Source organism: Pristiophorus japonicus, chromosome 2 (genome assembly GCF_044704955.1).
Source record: "Pristiophorus japonicus isolate sPriJap1 chromosome 2, sPriJap1.hap1, whole genome shotgun sequence".
NCBI classification, from domain to species: Eukaryota; Metazoa; Chordata; class Chondrichthyes; family Pristiophoridae; genus Pristiophorus; species Pristiophorus japonicus.
Window position 1 is genome coordinate 317,352,359 of NC_091978.1, and position 15,183 is coordinate 317,367,541.

Here is a 15,183-nt window from a genome sequence, read left to right on the forward strand (position 1 = left end):
GCAAAAGAACCAGAGGCGACGTGAGGGAAAACATTTTTATGCAATGAGTAGTTAGGATTTGGAATGCAATAGGGTGGTTGATACAGATTCAATAGTAACCTTCAAAAGGCAATTAGATAAATACTTGAAGTAGAAAAAATTGTAGGAATATGGAGAAAGCGTGAGGGAATGGGACTAACTGGATTGCTGTTCGAAGGAGCCGGTGGATGCCCAAATGGCCGCCTCCTGTGCTGTATGATTTTATGATTTTAAATTCTGGGCAGACACTTGAATAATGTAGAATGATACAGTACAAAAGGACACCATTCAGCCCATCGTGTCTGTCGGCTCTTTGGTAGAGCTATCCAATTAGTCCTGCTCTGCTGTTCTTTCTCCATTGCTATGTAACTGTTTTCCCTTCAAGTATTTATCCAATTCCCATTTGAAAGTTACTGTTAAATTTGCTTTCACCACTCTTTCAGCTAGTGTTTTCCAGATCACAACAAGTTGCTGTGTACATTTTTTTCCCTCTGGTCACTGCTGTTTTTTTTGCCAATCACCTCAAATCTGTGTCCACTGATTACCGACCCTCTGCCGCAGGAAACAGTTTCTTATGACTTTATCAAATCTCCTCTTAACCTTTTCTGCTGGAAGAACAACCCCAGCTTCTCCAGTCCCTCCACATAACTGAAATCTCTCATCACTGGTACCATTCTAATAAATCTCTTCTGCACCACTCTCTAAGGCCTCAACATCCATCCTAAAATGTGGTGCCCCGTATTTGACACAATACTTCAGCTGAGGTCTAACCCATGTTTTATAAAGGTTTAGCATAATCCTTGCTTTTGTACTTATGCCTTTATCGATCAAGCCAAGGATCTCATACGCTTTAGTTTTTAACAGCCTTCTCAATTTGCCACTGTCAAAGATTTGTGTACATTCCGTGCCAGGTGTCTGTTACTGCACCCCCTTTAAAATTGTCATTTAGCTTGTACCCTATATTGTCTTTCGTCATTCTTCTGACCAAAATGCACCACTTCACTCTTGTTAAATTTCATCTGCCATGTTTCTGCCCATTTCTGTAAACAGTCTGTCTGTATCCTCCTGAAATCTGTTACTATCCTCCTTATCGTTTTCAACATTTCAAACCTTTTGTGTCATCTGCAAACTTTGAAAGTATTCCCTGATCATTTCACCAACAACAGGCCATTCAGCCTAACTTAAGTGGTGGGGAAAATTTTAGTGACGATAATCCAGGAAAAAATTAATTGGTATTTAGAAAAGTATGGGCTAATAAATTAAAGTCAGCACAGATTTGTTAAAGGCAAATCATGTTTGACTTGCGTGATTGAATTCTTTGATGAAGTAGCGGAGAGGTTAATGAGGGTAGTGCGGTTGTCAAAATTAAAGCCCACGGGAATAAAGGGACAGTGGCAGTGTGGATTCAAAATTTGCCAAGGGGCAGAAAACAGAGAGGAGTGGTTTTCACTCAATGAAATTAGCTCTCCTCCAGTTTTTCCAACTGGAGGAAAGTATACAGTGGTAAATATACGTAGGGCCTGTTTGCGTAGCGTAAGGGGTATAAAAAATATTCATCTAATGCTTTATTACTGTATTAGATGCTTTTATTTAAATTAGATGACATCCAGGAATGTTGTGGAACCTGAGTGTCTCATTTGGAACAGCATCCAGAGAAAATGTGAAATAGCACAAATATACAGGCATACACACAGAATCGAATATTCAACTACATTAATAATTAAAACAGCAATTCTTTATATTTTGATAAACAAATGCTTGATTTTGATGCCCATCCCCCTCTCAAATTAGTTTAAACCCTCCCCTACAGCACTAGCTCAGCTAAGCCAGTGTGGTAGCCGGTGTGCAACGGTCACCCCATGTTAAAAGAACTCACGCACAGGCATCTTCCACTCTTCAATATGAAGTTTGGGACCTGGAACATCAGGACCCTCATGGCAACAGGCTGGAACGCCGCACCGCCATAGTTGCCCGGGAACTTAGACGCTTCGATGTCGACGATGCCGACGTAAGCGAGACCCGGCGGGCAGGGGAAGGCCAGCTCAAGGGACAAGGTGGAGGTTACACCTTCTTCTGGAAAGGAAAACCAGAGGAAGAACGGCGCCTCCACGGAGTCGGTTTCGCTATCAAGAACGAGCTGGTTAACCACTTCAGAGACTCCCCCTGCGGGATTAGCAAGCGTCTCATGACTCTCGGACTCCCCCTATCCCGGAACAAATACGCCACAGTCATCAGTGCGTACGCCCCAACACTCGATGCAACAGATGAGACCAAAGAGAGTTTTTACTCCAGCCTCTTAAAATCCCTATCCCACATCCCTACGGATGACAAACTGATTCTCCTCGGCGACTTCAACGCTAGGGTCGGCAAAGACACAGTCCTCTGGGGAAGCGTGATCGGCAGAGAGTGGGTAGGGAAAACCAATTCCAGCGGTACCCTGCTCCTGACAAAATGCCTAGAGCACGACCTTGTCATCACTAACACGTTGTTCCGCCAGAGGGACAAGAACAAGGCATCGTGGCAACACACTCGCTTCAAACACTGGCACCTGCTCAGCCATGTCATCGTCCGAGCCAGTGATCGCAAGGACGTGCGCATCACCCGTGCCATGACAGGAGCTGATGACTGCTGGACGGACCAACGCCTAATCCGTTCCATCATCAACATTAACATAGCCCCAAAGCGACGATCGCAGCAGAAGCAGCGCCGCAAAAAAGTCAATGCCGGGGCACTCAAAGACCCAGCTAAGAGAGCCCTATACAGCCAGTGCTTCACTGCTAACCTGACGATCCTTGATGTCCCCGAGATGCAGAATGCCCACAGCGTTTGGTCTGCCCTCCAACCCACCATAACCAATGCCTGCGAAGAGATGCTCAGTCACTCAAATAGGAAACACCAGGACTGATTTGATGAGAATGATCAGGAGATCCAAGAGCGAATAAATCGCAAGCGCAGGGCATTTCTGAACCTAAAACAACAAACCAACTCTGGAGCAGCAAAGCAGCATTACAGACAGCTTAAGGCTGAGATCCAACAAAAAACCTGTGACCTAAAGAATAGATGGTGGGTGGAGAAAGCACAGGAGCTTCAACAGCTGGCCGACAGCCATGATGTGCGAGGATTTTCACCGCAGTCAAGGCTGCCTACGGCCCAAGGCCCCACCCGACTGCTGGCCAAGAATGGGGAGACACTCGTCAAGGACACCAAGGCAGTCAGGACCTGCTGGAAGAAGCACTTCGAAGATCTCCTTAACCGAGACTCTGCCTTTGACTCGAATGTCCTCGACTCCATCCCACAGCATGCTATCTGCCACCATCTCAGCAAACCCCCAGCCCTGCACGAGGTAGAAAAGGCCATCCACCAGCTCAAGAACAAAAAGGCAACGGGAGCAGATGGAATCCCCGCTGAGGCACTAAGGTATGGCGGAGAGGCACTATTGGCACAAATGCATAACCGCATCTCTCCTCTGGAAGGAGGAGACCATGCCAGGAGATCTCAGAGATACAGTAATCGTGACCTTTTTTTTTTTAAAAAAGGGGACATGTCTGACTGCGGCAACTACAGAGGAATTTCCCTGTTATCAGCCACTGGGAAAGTCGTCGCTAGAATCCTCCTCAACTGTCTTCTCCCTGTAGCTGAGGAGCTCCTCCTGGAGTCACAGTGCGGATTTCGTCCTCTACGGGGTACAACAGACATGATTTTTACAGCGCGACAGCTGCAAGAAAAATGCAGGGAACAGCAGGCACCCTTGTACATGGCCACATTTGACTTTACAAAGGCAGTTGAGACTGTCAACCATGAGGGACTATGGAGCGTCCTGCTCCGTTTCGGTTGCCCCCAAAAGTTCATCACCATCCTCCGCCTGCTCCACGACGACATACAAGCCGTGATCCTGACCAACAGACCCAATCCACATCCGGACCAGGGTCAAGCGGGGCTGCATCATCGCGCCAACCCTCTTCTCGATCTTCCTCGCTGCAATACTCCACCTCACACTCCACAAGCTCCCCCCTGGAGTGGAACTAAACTACAGAACCTGTTCAACCTTCGTCGTCTCCAGGCCAGATCCAAGACCGTCCCAACCTCTGTTGTTGAACTACAGTACGCGGACGATGCTTGCGTCTGCGCACATTCAGAGACTGAACTCCAAGTTATGGTGAACATCGTCACCGAGGCATTTGAAAGCGTGGGCCTTACATGAAACACCCGTAAGGCAAAGGTCCTCCACCAACCTGACCCACCACACAACACTGCCCCCCCCCCCCCTCCCCAGTCATCAAGATCCACAATGCGGACCTGGACAACGAGGACCACTTTCCATATCTCGGGAGCCTATTATCAGCAAGGGCAGACATTAACATCGAGAGTCAACACTGCCTCCAGTGTGCCAGTGCAGCCTTCGGCCGCTTGAGGAAAAGAGTGTTCGAAGATCAAATCTGCCACCAAGCTCATGGTCTACAGGGCTGTAGTGATACCCACCCTCCTGTATGGCTCAGAGACGTGGACCATATACAGTAGACACCTCGAATCGCTGGAGAAATATCACCAAATATGTCTCCGCAAGGTCCTGCAAATCCCCTGGGAGGACAGGCCAACATCCCAAGCATCGAAGAACTGACCACACTCGACCAGCTCCATTGGGCGGGCTACATTGTTCGCATGCCTGACACAAGACTCCAAAAGCAAGCGCTCTACTCGGAACTCCTACACGGCAAGCGAGCCCAAGGTGGGCAGAGGAAACGTTTCAAGGACACCCTCAAAGCCTCCTTGATAAAATGCAACATCCCCACCGACACCTGGGAGTCCCTGGCCAAAGACCACCCTAAGTGGAGGAAGTGTATCCGGGAGCGTGCTGAGCACCTCGAGTCGCATCGCCGAGAGCATGCAGAAAGCAAGCGCAGACAGCGGAAGGAGTGTGAGGCAAACCAGTCCCACCCACCCTTTCCTTCAACGACTGTCTGTCCCACCTGCGACAGAGACTGTAATTCTCGTATTGGACTGTTCAGTCACCTAAGAACTCACTATTAGAGTGGAAGCAAGTCTTGATTTCGAGGGACTGCCTATGATGACAATGAGTTAATTCTCCCCCCCCACCCCCCCCCCCCCCCCCCCAAGGACATTGGTCCTAACTCTGTTGAGGGCCAATCTGTCCATCTTGAACAAGTCCCCCCGCCCCAGAACTGGTCTCAATGCTCCATGAATCTGAATCGCTCCCTTCTGCACCATTTCTCCAGCCACGCGTTAACCTGTCTTATCCGACAATTGGTGTAGCACACTACGTCGACAGCATTGAGGTGCAAGATTCATAGATTTTAGAGACGATTACAGACCAGATGCCATATAAATGGGGAAAACGTATCGAATACAAATACCCATAAAGGTTACGTTTCCTTTTAACTCTGTCTTGTATTTTTTGATAATATACTGTATATTAACAACAATGTTAAAGTTTATTATTGCGTGATAAACTTTGAGAGTTTGGCAGCTTAGTTTTATTGGCCCCAAGTTTCCACATGATTTGCTCCTGATTTTTAGGAGCAACTGGCAGAGAACGGAATATCTTAGAAATCGGAATTCTCCACATTTAAGTTTTCTGCAGTTCTAGTCAGGTAGAACAGTTTCACTTTTGAACAGAATTTTTTTTCCAAAAGGGGGCGTGTCCAGCCACTGACGCCTGATTTGAAAGTTTCCACAGTGAAAACGTACTCCAAACTAACTTAGAATGGAGCAAGTGAAGATTTTTGTACGCTTGAAAAAACCTTGTCTACACATTAAAAAAAATCAGGCGCAGGTTACAAATTAGGCGTCGGGAACGAGGTGAGGGGGGGGGAAGGGAAGTCATTAAATTCTACAATCAATCCTTAGTTATACTTATACAAATATTATTATACAAATAAATCCAACCTGAATAAAAATTTATAAGCAAAGAAAAGATTAAATAAACCATGTTCCTACCTATGTGAAAGTGCTTCAAGCAGGCCTTTCAGGCAGCGGTTTGCCGTCGGGACAGACCGACGGCAGGGGGAGAAAGCAGCAAGAAGCCTCAGTGCTGATCATGGAAGGGCAATGTGGTTTTAGTAAAAAATTTTAAAAATTGAACAGCTACAAAGAATTTGAATAGTCTCAAACAAGTGCATGTGTCCCGTTTATCACAGTCTATCTTTAATTACAGAATGAGTAGTGGAGATTGAAACAGTAACGAGTTGTAAAGACTGAATTAAAATGCACAGTTGCTGCAGTAACACTGGTTAAAGAGCCAACATTAATTCAGCAGGTGATTTATTCAGCACTCCCTCACACACAGAAATATCAAGAAAATTAAAATGCAAGCCTTTGCAAGGGTTCAATAAACAAATTTTCACTTTTTCTGCAGCACTTTTTAAAATGGCCGAGTGCCAATGTTTACTTCAGACTGCGCGTGCACGAACGCTCCAACGCGCACGCGTAGGGTTGCCGGCACTAAAAAAACTCATTTAAATCGTACCCGCCCCCTCCTACTTACAAAATCGGCGCGAGTGGTAGGCTCCGCCCCCTGTGCGCCGCGCCAAGCAGAAGAATACCGCGTTTTTTTTCAGGCGCCGTTTTCGGCACGAAAAACAGGTGCCCAGCTCTGAGGGGCGCCTTTTTCGCTGCGTGTGGAAACTTGGGGCCATTGTTTGGTGTTTGTTATATATATTTCAGTGAGGTGTTGAAAACACTGTAGTAATTATTACGGATTACCCCTCATTAGTTCAGTTGTGCTAATTAAATATTTTGTTACTAGGGTCGTTTGGCATTTGGGAACCGTTTTTTACCTCAGACGCTCTGCATAAATTTTGATGATGCTTTCCTGACATATACAACAAAACCACCTTCTAGCCATCTTGACCAATTTATGCACATTGTGAAGGGAAAATTGGAAAATGTTAGAGTCATGCTGGTTCCTAGTCCGAGACACGTTTCCCTGCAAAATGATGAGTATGAAGAATTTCTATTTTATTGTAAAAAAAATATATATATATTAAATGCAATAAATTATAGAGGTAGTACTCCTTTGTATTATGAATGAAGGTCAGGCAGCAGCTGTTGAGAAAAACTTCAGATTCCAGCATCCGCAGTATTTTCCTTTTGTATTTGTATTATGAATGTTTATTTGTAAAGGACTGAGTATTTTTCCAATTTTATCGTTCTCAAAATATTCAATGTTATCACTTTTTACATATGCAAATATTTGTATTATACCTGCAATCATGCAAAAAACACAGATTTCCGAATATTACACGAATATACTCAGTGTTTTGCAGGATGTTAGCCTCTTGTTTCTGATAGCTGAAGCAGTACACTGATGTTATGAAGTATATTACATTGATGATGTGTACAAGAATGTAATAATCACATTGGATGTTTGTTTTAAGTCAGGTGTATATTAATGCATTCAAGTTATTTTTAATCCTCTACTTTCTCAACAATTCATTGTTTCTGGTATAGAGCAACCATATTCCTTCACTTAAAAGCAGAAATCATGAAATTATGTTTAAGATCATGATGGTATTGCCTAGAGCATATCAGACACTGTTAAAGAATGGATAGCCTACTGAATTTTTATTTCGTCCGAGGCTTTAAAAAGGAAGAAACATAACCAATTTGCCAGTAGCATTGGTCATGCCTTATTTTGCTTTAGCACTGGTGGTTAGAGAGAACGAAGGGCTAGTTTTTTGTGGTGAGCTGTGCTCTTGAGTCATGACGTTCTGCTCCAGTGACGTTAATGGGAACAATGGGTTGAGGACTTCTGATTTATAATGTCAGTGGATAAGAACTCAGAATTGCATAGAATATACAGCACAGAAACGGGCTGTTCTGCCCAACCAGTCCATGCTGGTGTTTATGCTCCATTCAAGCTGCCTTCCGTCTTTCCTCATCTAACTCTATCAGCATAACCCTCTATTCCTTCTCCCTCATCTGCTTATCTAGCCTCCCCTTAAATGCATTTATACTATTTGCCTCAACCATTCCCTGTGGTTCCAAACTTCATGTGTAAGATGACAGAGAGCTCTACATAACATGTCTTCTTCTAGGCTGTGTCTACATTAATTGCTAAAATTGAGTTTTATTGATACTTAGTCTGGCACTGTGCATAACATGTCCATGAATCATGTGTGATTTGTATCAGTCATGTTCCATTTTTCAATTTAAGAGGAACATATCTGACCCTGAAATCTATGAAAACATCTATAACTAATAGCTAAATAAAGTATTTTGTTGCTACAGAATTAATGGGCATATACAGTATTTTGGTTAAAATTCTCTTTACTGCTGTAAATGAAACATATACCTGGATTTACATAGCTACAGCACAGAAACAGGCTAATCGACTCAACAGATCTATGCTGATGTTTATGCACCACACGAGCCTCCTCCCACCCCACTCCATCGAACCCTGTCAGCAGATCCTTCTATTCTTTTCTCCCTCGTGTACTTATCAAGCTTCCCCTTAAATGCATCTATGTTACTCACCTCAACTACTCCTTGTGGTAGTGCTAACTCTTTACAAAAAAAATCCAGGAACTCATACTGTACTTCAGTTAAAGTAATCCGAAGATAATTGCCCACTCATTTCTACTTTGTTTTCCATTGCTGCACCCCCCCACCCCTTTATCTTAATCAAGAGATTAGGAAGACCACGTGCCTTGGAACTTCAATTAAGACTGAGCAACATTGATAGATGCACTGATTATCAGTGTGATAATGCAGTCATGTAGCGAAGACAAAAGTATATGTAAATGATGGGGAGTGAAAAGATATGAGGGATGCAGGTGCACTAAAAACATGAGGAATAAACAATAAGGAAAATGAAAACAAAAAGTGCAGTTGCAGCTGAAACGAAACTAAAACAGAAAATATAAATGAGGCAAGGTCCTCACCATCGGGCTAGACAGACAAAGGGTCTCTGACTTCAATGTCAACTGAGTCCCCCCCATGACAGTGACCGAGGCTTTCCACATCGCAAATGCCCACTGATAAGAGCATGAAGTGTGGTTAAGGTTTGAAGTTACTGCAGTCATTGTTCAGACCAGAGAGCGTGCTCAGCAGTAAAAAGCAGTACTGTTCTTGAAGTTTGCACTGTGCTTCATTGGAACAATGTCGGACAACAAAGACTGAGAGGTCCGAGTGGGAATGGGAAGAGGAGTTAAAGTGGCAAGCCACAGATCTATCAGGGTTACACTACTCAACAGAATAGAGATGTTCAGCAAAGTGGTCACCTAATCTGAATGTTCTGTTTTTATTTCAAGTTTGCAGGTTTTTTTCTCTTATTTTGTAAATGTGGCTGTGTGGAAAGTAATATATAAAAAAAAAAAATCACATTTGAGGTTGGCAATTACAGTATATTGTTCGGGCACCTTAAAAGGATTTGTTCTGTGTAGCTGGTTGTGCTGCATTCGACATGGGAGTTTTTGATAATGACCCTGGGTGCCCAAAATGGAAATTTCAACGGTTTAGCAATTTGATTTAATTTTAAGTTAATCAAACCTATAAAGTACATTTCTGTCACAACTGTTGAGTTTGATATGAATTTTTTAATCTTTATTTCCCATTATGGTGAAGGATATCCATGCTTAGAAGTGAAACACATCCAATGGCAGTATTGAGCACTCCTAGGTCAGGTGTAGTAAGAGCCAAATGCAAAGTAAAATTTCCTTATCTTTGTCCAACCCAAAATATCATAGGGCTCAATTTTCCTCTGTGATTTGCGCCGTTTTTTGGAGTAGGCTGCTTTTTTTGGCGTATTGAGTCAAATTTTTGGCGTATTTATTTTTTTCAAAATTTCCCCCTGTGATCTGCGCCGGCGTAACAGACTTAGTTATGATTTTTTTTAGGCCAATTTCTTTTTGACGTCTGCGCCTGTTTTTTCAATTGTTTGCAGTTTGGCCAACATTTTTTTGTATTATGTTGGCGTATTTGGCCACTCATGAAAAACCTTCTGGTGAGTTAAGAAAACCCGCGCACATTCACAAATCTGTGCTGAATGACGCCACTGTTTTTTAAATCGAAGATTTTGGAGGAGTCAAGAACACTGTCAAAATCAATAATAAAGTTCAACTTTGTTTTACCTGTCAACGTAGAAGTGTAAATTTGTTGGATTTCACAAGTTTTCTCTTTTTTTTTTTTACTCACTCACACGGCGCCACCGAACGTCTTGAAGGAGGCCTTGAGGGTTGTAGGTTTAGCCTGCAGAATCGGCCTTGTGTCCGGACACAGTGGCTCGGGGTTCGGCTACAAGACAAGCCGCGGGGGGATGGGATGGTGGGAGAGAGAGAGGAGAGGAGGAAGAGATAGCCAATCTTAACGGCTTGTAGCCCGGGGAGGGAGAGAGATAGCCGATCTTATGGCTTATAGCCCGGGGAGGGGGAGGGAGAGGGAGAGAGAGATCACAAGACTCAAGAGGGGTGGTGGGGTGGTTGGGAGTGGAGGGGGGAAGTGAGGAGAGACCTCAAGACCTTTGGGTGTGGTCCAGCCATACAGACCTTGGGGAGAGAGAGAACTGCGAACCTGTGCTGCCTGCTTTCCTGTCGTTTTGAACTTCTTTGAAAGTTTAACTAAGTATGGGGGCAATACTGACAATCGCTTCTCGGCCTTTTGGCTAAGATCATGCGTAACTGACCTGACAGGGGAGTAACCATGACCCCAACGTGGTTCTCCCTGGATCAGGAAGGTGATTCTTCTATGCTTTTTGGAAATAGGAGGTGGGTGGGGTGGCTTGACCCATCCACCTCCACGGAGGTGTGTGGGGGGCCTGACCCATCCACCTCCATGGCACGAACCTGGTATTGCAGTACTTCCAGAAATGGTGCTTGGGCTCTAGGCCTTTTGGCAAGAGCATTGGCGCAGGGTGATCCTTGATGTGTGCAAGGTGACCTCTGGCGTTTGTGATCTGACAAAGAATTGGAAAGATTGGCAACGAATAAAAAAAAAAAAAAAAACTGACAATGCCACACCTTGTGCGAGCCTTCTGCATCATGGTGCTACATAGGAGACAATTGATTAGAGCTCATCGCATCTAGAACATCAGAGCTCGTAGGGTGCTGGACAGGAGGCCTTACCCACGTCAGGTATATTGAGACAGGCGTTCGTACCTGCACCTGAGTGATGCAGTCTGTCAGAAGGCTGTGTTTCCGCAAAGAAGTTGTCCGTGAGATCTGTGAGTTGGTGAGAGCAGACCTGCAGCCGAGAAGCGTCAGGAGGACTGCTTTGTCAGTTGAAGTGAAGGTTACAGCTGCACTTTCATTCTATGTCTCCGGATCGTTTCAAGCTACAACTGGGGATGTGTGCGCCATCTCTCAGCATGCAACACATGACTCCATTCGCCAGGTCACAGCTGCACTGTATGTGCGGAGGAATGACTTCTTCAAGTTCCCCATGATCGCCCAAGCAGTCCATGACAGGGCTGTGGGCTTCTCCAGGATTGCTGGCTTCCCAGAGATACAGGGCTGCATTGACTGTACCCACATCGCCTTGCGAGCATCTTTTTGAAGGATTCCGAGATGTACAGGAATAGAAAAGACTTCCACTCCATTAATGTGCAGCTCGTGTGTGACGACATGCATCGCATCATGTCAGTCGATGCAAGATACCCTGGCAGCACCCATGATGCGTTCATCCTACGTTATATCTGCCATGTTTAAGCAGCAACCAGAAGGGCAGAGTTGGCTACTGGGCAACAAAGGGTACGGCCTCGCCACCTGGCTCATGAAGCCCCTTCGCGTAACCTGGACGGAAGCTGACCATCAATACAACATGTCGCACATTGCAACGTGCAGCATTATTGAGAGGACCATTAGCATATTGAAACAGTGTTTCCGATGCCTGGACCATTCCGGAGGCTACTTGGTGAATTCCCATGAGATTATCGGTCAGTTCACTGTTGTGTACTGTATGCTGCATAACTTAGCCATCATGAGGCAGCAGCAGCTGGTAGTGGAAGACCCATCTCGGTGAGAGTGGTTGATGATAATGATGTGGAAGATGCAGATGACGAGCAGGAGGAGGATGATGAGGATGAGGAAGCCATACAAGTGCCTGAGGTCGGAGCACGATGACGGAGGAGGGCGGGCCATCGTGCTCCTTTAACGATTGCTCGAGCCTTGCGCCAGCAGCTCATCCGTAAACGCTTTACTGATGTCCGAGGGCTCAGCGACAACTATTCCACATGCACATGTTTATTGTTTGGTGCTGTTCCATAATTTGTTGTGTTAATGGAACATGATTCAGTATTAATGTAAAATATATTTTATTCAAAAGTTTACAATGTACTTAACTTTAATAAAATTATTCTTGTATCAAACTTTACTTTAATATCACTCTTTAAGATCACTTAAAAACTTGTAAATTTACATAACTTACCAAAAACTTTAAATTTGACAACAGTTACAACAGTAACAATAATAACAACAGCAGCAGCAAAGAAAAGCTGCACCCATCTCTCATCCCCTTTATTCTAAGAGCACCCGCTGCGCTTGGTCTTGGGACTCACCCTAACCCCCCCGCCCGTTTCTGGGTTTGGTACCAAGCTTATTCCTTCTAACATCTCGGGTACTGTGCATCTCTTGAGGATGGGGGGCATCAGTGTCAGGCGGCAAGTTGGAGGGCCTGGCTTTGAGCTCTTCAGAGGCTGACATGGGGATTGGAGTGGGAGCGGCAGTTGATTCTGTCAATGGGTGCGAGGTCTGGGCGTGTTCCCTTATTGCAGCAGCTAACTCCAACATGCCGTCCCTCATGCACCCTGACAGTGTCTCAGCGGCCTGCAACATTCCCTTCCTAATGGCCAGTGACGTGGTTTGCACTACCTCTGATATACCCTCCCTCATGGCCACTATTCCCTCACTGATGGTCCTGGATATCGTTCCCATTTCTCGTGAGAGTGTCGTTACTTCTCCCAACAGTTCCGCCACCTCATCACTCGCCCCACTGATGGTGTCCAGGAGTGATCGGGTAAGGTCAATAGGTCAATGCTCTCCACACTCAATGACATCATCTGAATCACATCTGTTACATCCTGCATCTCAGGAGAGCGTGGTCCAGCTCTCCTTCCCCTCCTCCCCATGGGTGTGGCTCACACCACTGGAACCCGCAACCTTGGAAGGTGGGGCTCTGGGTCTGTCTCGCTGAACCCCACCACTGGGATCACAACCTCGGAAGATGGGAAACCATGGAATGTCCCACCAGCACTCAAACCACTAGTCACGGAAGGGGCTGGCACCTCCATGAGCGGCACGTCTTCCATATTCAGTACAACAGTGGGAGCTTCATCCAGCTCAATCTACTCCTCTTTTCCCCCCCCCCCCCATGTTCTTGGTCTGGAGGGTTGGATTGGAAGATGTTCTCTTCAGGCTTATCCTCTTCTGAATCATCATCTGCATCGTCAGAGTTGGCCTCAAGTTCTGCAAAAAGATAACAGAGCAGTCAAATGGTTAGCAGTGGAGGAGGGGGCAGGATGGGTGGCATGAATAGGCTCACTCATCGCAGGCCAGGCAGCGGGTTGATTTGAAGGGCCACAATGAATTTGCAGGTCTTATCCTCTCCCTCGAGTGTTGGTCCAGCTTGTGCAGTACTGATTGTTTTTCTCCAGGCAGGACCCATCAAAGCAGCGACCCGCTCTTCCAAGGGTGTCAGTGGGTGCAGATTTGCTGGGCCACCTCCTGTTCAAGTTCTTTCCCTTTTGTTGTGTGCCACTTTCTTCTGTAAAGATGAAAATACAACTTTTTAGAGAGGGTGTCTTTCTGCTGGGTGGGACATATACAGCTGGTCACATTTACAATTGCATTGAATAAATGAAAATATTACTTGCACTAACTACTTGACCAAGGTACTGCCATTTCTTTTTACACTGGCTTCCAGATCTTGTGGTGTTTACCACTGCGCAGTAATTTTCTGCAACTTGGTTCCAGCGTTGTTTCTTTTTTTTTGATGGAACTTTTAAGCGACCTCTGCCGGTATCCAGCTCCTGCCATCTGTTCTCAATCACAATAACTAGTGCCTCCACTTCTTCCAGTAAGAAATTCTTGGTTCTTGGTCCGCGTTGCATCTTGTATTGCTCCAGCTGTGATTTTTTTTCTCTCTCAGCACTCGACGGTCTCACACACAACTGGCTCTTTTAAAATGGCCGATTGCCAAATCTGAGCTGTACTGAGCATGCGCGTCCTTTGGAACGACATCAAAAAGGTAACTTTTTTCCCCGCGCATGCGCAGACGACATTGTTTTTTTGGTGCAGACAGCAGGCTCCACCCCCCGAGGTGACTGGACGCGCTGCACGACGCCAACTTCAAATTAGAGATCGGGGAAACTTTGGCAAAATATTTCTGATGCATTTCTGGCCGAGAAAACCCGCCGTAACTCTGGCTATACGCCAGAAAATGGACTTGAGGAAAATTGAGCCCTTAATACCTAACTTCAAAAGATTAGCTCGTTAATGTGCATTTTTTCCAGAACAGCTACTCTAATGGGTTCTCTAGGTAAGATTGAAATTGAGACAGTTTTGCTTTGTGGGCATGTATCCTCTAGATATTGAGTAGATACTCCTGCAACTCATTCAGAGAGAACATTTTTGACCCCTCTGTTTATACTAGATTTGAACCCAGGTTCCAGAAGTCAAAGCATGTAATTGGGTTAATCATGTGATTGAAAGAATAAATAATATGCTTTGTAATTATTGTACATAATTAAAATTCATGTTGTAGTTCATGGCATTTGCCACACATTAATTTGCAACATCATTAATGTAATTTGTGTTTTAATTTTATTTTCCTCCACTCTAGACCACCTCGGTTGATGGGAGAGGGTTTTGTAGTAATGCAATCAAATGATGTTGATATCTATTACTACATGGATGAACCAGGTCGGTTTATATACATCCTCTTGTATTTTGCTTTTAGCTTGTGTTTATTTTTGTTCATTCGCTGTCAGATCTCAGATGGAAGCTGTTTTGGAAGACCGTTAAAAATCAGTTTTCTTTTCCAATTTGTTTTCTATTTACTCTCCCTCCGCCTCTGACTCGTGCCAGGATATGGATTTTGGAGGACCTCCAGTACCTGCCCAAGTAGATGTTCTTATTTTATGAGCCTAGATGGTGAATGCAGGCACCATCCAGGCTCATAAAATGCCAAAGACAAGCCTGATCATGACCACATGTT

General features: G+C 45.0%; 1 protein-coding gene and 1 pseudogene across 1 annotated transcript in view; both read left to right on the forward strand.

Annotated features, from left to right (window-relative positions):
• The window catches only part of kiaa1109 (KIAA1109 ortholog), a 523,818-nt gene that overhangs the window by 61,284 nt on the left and 447,351 nt on the right, over window positions 1–15,183 (forward strand). The window contains exons 9-10 of the mRNA XM_070862493.1: window positions 6,782–6,975; window positions 14,809–14,888. Coding sequence (XP_070718594.1) covers window positions 6,782–6,975; window positions 14,809–14,888 — 274 coding nt within the window. The remainder of the gene's footprint in view (window positions 1–6,781; window positions 6,976–14,808; window positions 14,889–15,183) is intronic.
• Window positions 10,617–10,854, forward strand: LOC139251973 (U2 spliceosomal RNA; annotated as a pseudogene).